General features: G+C 51.7%; 1 protein-coding gene across 4 annotated transcripts in view; it reads right to left on the bottom strand.

The window, feature by feature from the left end:
• The window catches only part of Slc6a12 (solute carrier family 6 member 12), an 18101-nt gene that overhangs the window by 3312 nt on the left and 9917 nt on the right, over nucleotides 1-4872 (bottom strand). For all 4 annotated transcript variants that reach the window (XM_013353081.2, XM_005365158.2, XM_013353080.2 and 1 more), the window contains exons 8-12: nucleotides 4084-4187; nucleotides 3656-3780; nucleotides 2452-2564; nucleotides 1846-1983; nucleotides 1067-1169 (exon numbers count right to left, since the gene is read on the bottom strand). In XM_013353081.2, coding sequence (XP_013208535.1) covers nucleotides 1067-1169; nucleotides 1846-1983; nucleotides 2452-2564; nucleotides 3656-3780; nucleotides 4084-4187 — 583 coding nt within the window. The remainder of the gene's footprint in view (nucleotides 1-1066; nucleotides 1170-1845; nucleotides 1984-2451; nucleotides 2565-3655; nucleotides 3781-4083; nucleotides 4188-4872) is intronic.

Here is a 4872-nt window from a genome sequence, read left to right as displayed (position 1 = left end):
GGGGGGGGGGGAGACCCTGGTGTGGGAGGTCCTTCTGTCTATGTGTTGCTTTTATTGGTTAGTGAATAAAGAAACTGCTCTGGCCTATATTATAGCAAGGCAGAACTTAGCTGTGGGGGGAGGGAACTAAACTGAATGCTGAAAGGAAGAAGGCGTGGTTAAAGAGAAGCCCCACTGGAGACAGACACCAGAACTTTGCCCAGTAAGCCATGGCCTCGTGGCAGTATGCAGATTAATGAAGATAGGTTAATTTAAGATATGAGTTAGCCAGAAATATGCTTAAGCTATTGGTAAAATAGTATTGCAAATAATATGGTTTCTGTGTAATTATTTTGGTTCTGGGCAGCCAGGAACAAACAAGCAGCCTCCTACAATAAGACCCTAATATGAAGTGGTTACTTATTCTCTCTGCTATGAACCTTTGGACATTGCACTGTGTCCCTGATCTGTGGCAGAGCCTGCAGGCCTGGAGAGGAGATGGCATCTCCACTTGGTAGCTGTGTAAGCTTGGGCAGTATAGCAGGTGTCCCCAGGCTTCTTTCCACCACATGAGGCCGATTTGCAGACCTTGCAATGGCCTGTCACCTGCCCAGTGCAGTGCCCAGAACCCCAACTGTCACTTAGACATTGAGACTCTTGAGATTGCTATTTAGTGATCTCAGTGCTGTGGGGCCCAGGCCATCCATGGAAGTCAGGGCGTGACAGTGACCACCTCACTGTAGGAAGGCAATGTAACAGCCACGATGGGGGTCTCTCCACGCAGTGTTCAGTGTTTAACAAAGCCTGCATAAGTGGCTTGGCTGTTGGAAGGGAAATGAAGGAATGGGTGTGGGGGAAGGTGTCAAGTCAAATGGCCTTAAAAGTCCCCTCTGACTGGGACAGATGAAGGAAATCTTTTTTGTTCTTGTCTTGACTCTAAGAGAGACATCAGCCTCTTCAGGTCGTGTGTCACATTCCTAGAAAAGGGAATCAGAGCAGCCAGACCAGACTCCCATTCTGGACAGAGCCTGCCCTCATCAGCCCTAGAACACCTTGATCCTGCCGCAGAGCCACCTGCCCTACTCACCATATACCCAGCCGATGCAGATCACCTCAAACAAGGAGAGGAAGAGCAGGCATATGCCGCTGGAGGCGTAGTAGTCAAAGAGCTGGAAGATGTACATCCCACCCTGTGGAGGAGGAGGGAGCTGAGGCCCAGGGAGGACCAACACCTGCTCCCACAGTGAGGTGTGCTGGCCTGTCCTGCTCAGAAGAAACGTTTGGCAGCTAGCAGGAGTCTGTTCTGTCTGACTCTGTGGTCAGGAATTACCATCAGCCTTGGGACAATAATTTCTGATACCCACAAGGTGCTGGGGGTGGGGGACCTGTGGTGTATTATCTGCCCAGCACCCACTCTTGGGGGGACTGGTACCCCTCAGTCTGTTCCTTTCGGGTTGTGGCAGTCCTCTTCCATACTGAAAACCTAGGGAAGGATCTTAGCCTGAGCATTTTCAAACTCAAGAAAAAGCCTGATTGGCTGAACGGGGAGAGGTGCAAGGATCAGAAACAGCCTTCATTGGAATCACAGAGGGAAATCTCCCTGGAGGCCAAGCAACCTGAGGAAAGGGAGGTGGGGCATAAAAAGGAACACGCCAGATTCATACATTTAACGGAAACCAAACTAGCTCCAGACTTTGCTGTCACCTGACTCCGTTCAGTGTCCTTTGTCTTAGGGCACTCGGGGTGTGGCGCCCATCACCAGCACTTAGAGTCTAGTGAGTGGGACCTTCAACCTCACCATGAGGGGACAAAGGGAGTGGGAAAGAATGATTCTGAAAAGTCAGCAGTCCCATGCTGCCCTCTCACCTCAGTGACCAGAAGGAGCCCCAACAAGTAGCACACGATGGCGACAACCAGGATCAGCAGCTCACGCCGCCCTCTCTTCCTGAGCTGCTGGGGAAACATGTCCATGGAGGAGGTCACCAGGCACTCCATACAGACAAACTGCGGGCCGGGAGAGTAGAAGAATAAGGCAGTGGTGCAGCCAGGGCACTGCCCCCACGTGACCCTGCCGTGCTTCTACACTGGTGTGGGGGCAGGGGCAGAGGCAAGCCAGTTAGTCCCTCAGCTGCAACTTCTTATCAATGACCCAGTAGGGAAGGTTGGAATTGGGGAGAGGTTCTGCATCTCAAGGCTAGGACAGATGGGGCTGGACCATGTGGCTGGGAATGAGCTTCTCTAGAGCAACTGGGAGAGTGCCCATGTCTAGGGGCAGGCTCAACTCTGAGAGCAAAGTGGCGAGCCCTTTCGCAGCAGGGACTCTGGAGGCCTGGGACTTCCCATCAGAACCCCAAGGAAAAGACTTGCGCCTGAGTGGGGTCTCTGATTCGTGGTCAGAGAGAAGTTCATGAAGGAAAGTACTGCCAAGAGTAGCAGAAGCTGAAATGGGGACCCGAGACAAGGGTTCCATACCTGGCTGTCCAGCCCTAGAAACAGGAGCATGAGGAAGAAGAGGCAGGACCACAGCGGGGACAAAGGCATCATCGTCACGGCTTTGGGGAAGGCAATGAAGGCCAGACCAGGACCTGCCAGGCACACAACACAGCTCTCTGGACTTCAGACCACTTGCTACCTAAAGAGGAGCCCTGTCCTTAGCACCGTGTGCCACCAGGAGTTCCTGGGAACATCTGCACACTTCTCCACATCCCTGCGAGGTTCAGTGTCTGTGTGCTGTTATTATCTAGGTGTATCTGAGAATTTCTGTGTGTGCATAAGTGCCTGGAAACTCGTGTCTGTGGGGATCACCTGTGAACCTTTGTGGGCCTCTGGGAAGGTTTGTGGGCCACCGTGAGTGTCTGTCTACAAGTGTCTATGAACCTTACAGGGTCTGTGAGAGTCTATGCCCGTCTCTAAACATCTGTGTGCGTCTGTCGGTGTCTGTGTATGCCTCGATTTTCGGTGAGCACCTATGTGGATCTGTGAGCATCCATGAGTGCGGACTTCGGTGATTTTATGTGCTTTTATGCTCATTTATGAATGTCTGAGTTTGCGCATGTTTGTATGTGAATTTATACATGTGATTCTTTGTGAATGACTAAATACACCTGTGTTTTTCTGTGAGCATTTGTGAGTGTGCACGTCCATGACCTCTGTGTGCCTCTGAGTGTGTCAGTGAGTGTGTACTTCTGCGATCTGCGTGTGTCTGTGAGCATTTGTGAGTGTGCACGTTCATGACCTCTGGGTGCCTGCGTGTCTGTGAGCATGTACTTCTGTGATTTGTGTGTCTGTGAGCATCTGTGAACATCTGTATGAGTCTTGAACATTTTTAGTACACACTTGTGAGCACCTATGTAGTTGTGAGCATCTAGAGTAGTTGTGAGCTCTGTGGCAGGCATGTGGATGTGGCTGCTTAAGGAAAGTAAGTTAATTCTATGCTCTTCCCTGGGACAAAGCCTCATGTATGCTTGTATTCTCTCTCCCTTCCTCCCTCTTTTCCTTTCTCCTATCCCACAGTTCTAGAAGCTTTATTTATGCCACACGTCCCCCCTGCCCCCACTTAAAAAGGCCCCTAGCCCTGGTTTCTGGGACTCCTCCCTCTCTGTAAGACAGGTCTGTGTTCTCTGACTCTCTTTTCCAGAGTCCCAAGAAAACTGTGGGTGTGGAGAGCGTCCCCTACCTGACTCAGCCACTTCAGAAATGGGTATTCCCTGCTCTTGAGACATGAAGCCCAGGATGGAGAAGACCACAAACCCAGCCACGAAGCTGGTAGCGCTGTTCAGGAAGCAGAGGGCTATGGAGTCCCTGTGGGGATAAAAGAAGTCAGACAGAGAAGGGGAAGAAAAGAGAACAGAGAAGAAAAAAAGCAACCCAAGAAGGAGAGATGGAAAGGCAGAAGGTAACGGAGGAAGAGAGATGAAGAAACCTACAGGGAAAATGGGAAGCAAGGATCACGATCTAGAGAGAGACAAACACACCAGATGTCTGGGGAGGAGGGGACCAGCAAAGGTGTGGAAGAAAGTGGCCATTGGAAGGTGTCCACACAGGTACTGCTCAGCTCCCCAAGAGGCAGCGTTGCCCGTGCCTGCCCATCCCCGCCACTCTCACCTGTAGCAGTTGTTGTGGTATTTGTTGTAGCTGCCCAGGGCTGTCAGGCACCCCTGGCAGATGGCAAAGGAGAAGAAGATCTGGGTGCCTGCATCCATCCACACCTATGTGAGGCCCAAGAAAGTGGAAGAGGCAGCGAGGGCTTAGAGTTGTGGCCGGCAGGACACAGCCTCCATTACAGCACATCCCACCCGGCATCGTGCCTGCATCCTGTTCCCCCGTAACCCACAGCCACCTTCTCACGGGCAGCACCCATCTTCAGTTTGGCTCTGAGTACTCAGGAAACATCAAGGGCGCGTGGGCTGCTTGTTCCCTAGGTAGCGTGTACAGACCCAGAGGGACCTGGACCTGGCGCAGTGGAGTCCCTGCCTTCCTTCAGTCTGTCTGTCTGTCTGCACGGCACCCTTTGAACTATGACCTGGCACACATGCTCCCTCATCAAAATATAAAGAAATCCACCAAGACTTCTTGGTGGAAGCAAAGAACGTGCTCGGACAAGTCCTAGAGAAGAAAATCAAATGGCCAAGACGTCCATGAGAAGATGCCCAGCCCCACCCGTAGTGAGCAATAAAATAAACCATAATGTGATAAGTGATACTACTGGGTCTACAGCACTACCAAAGAGTCAAATCAATTATAACTGGGGCTGGTGTCGTAGTACTGGCTGGAGGTGCCGAGTTCAATCCCTAAAACCAGGTTAAAAAGTCAGGCACGGCTGGGCGGTGGTGGCGCACGCCTTTAATCCCAGCACTCGGGAGGCAGAGGCAGGGGGATCTCTGTGAGTTCGAG

This window comes from Microtus ochrogaster, unplaced genomic scaffold (genome assembly GCF_000317375.1).
Source record: "Microtus ochrogaster isolate Prairie Vole_2 unplaced genomic scaffold, MicOch1.0 UNK1, whole genome shotgun sequence".
NCBI lineage: Eukaryota > Metazoa > Chordata > Mammalia > Rodentia > Cricetidae > Microtus > Microtus ochrogaster.
Note: the sequence above shows the minus strand (reverse complement) of the source record. Positions and strands in the feature narration are given on the sequence as shown.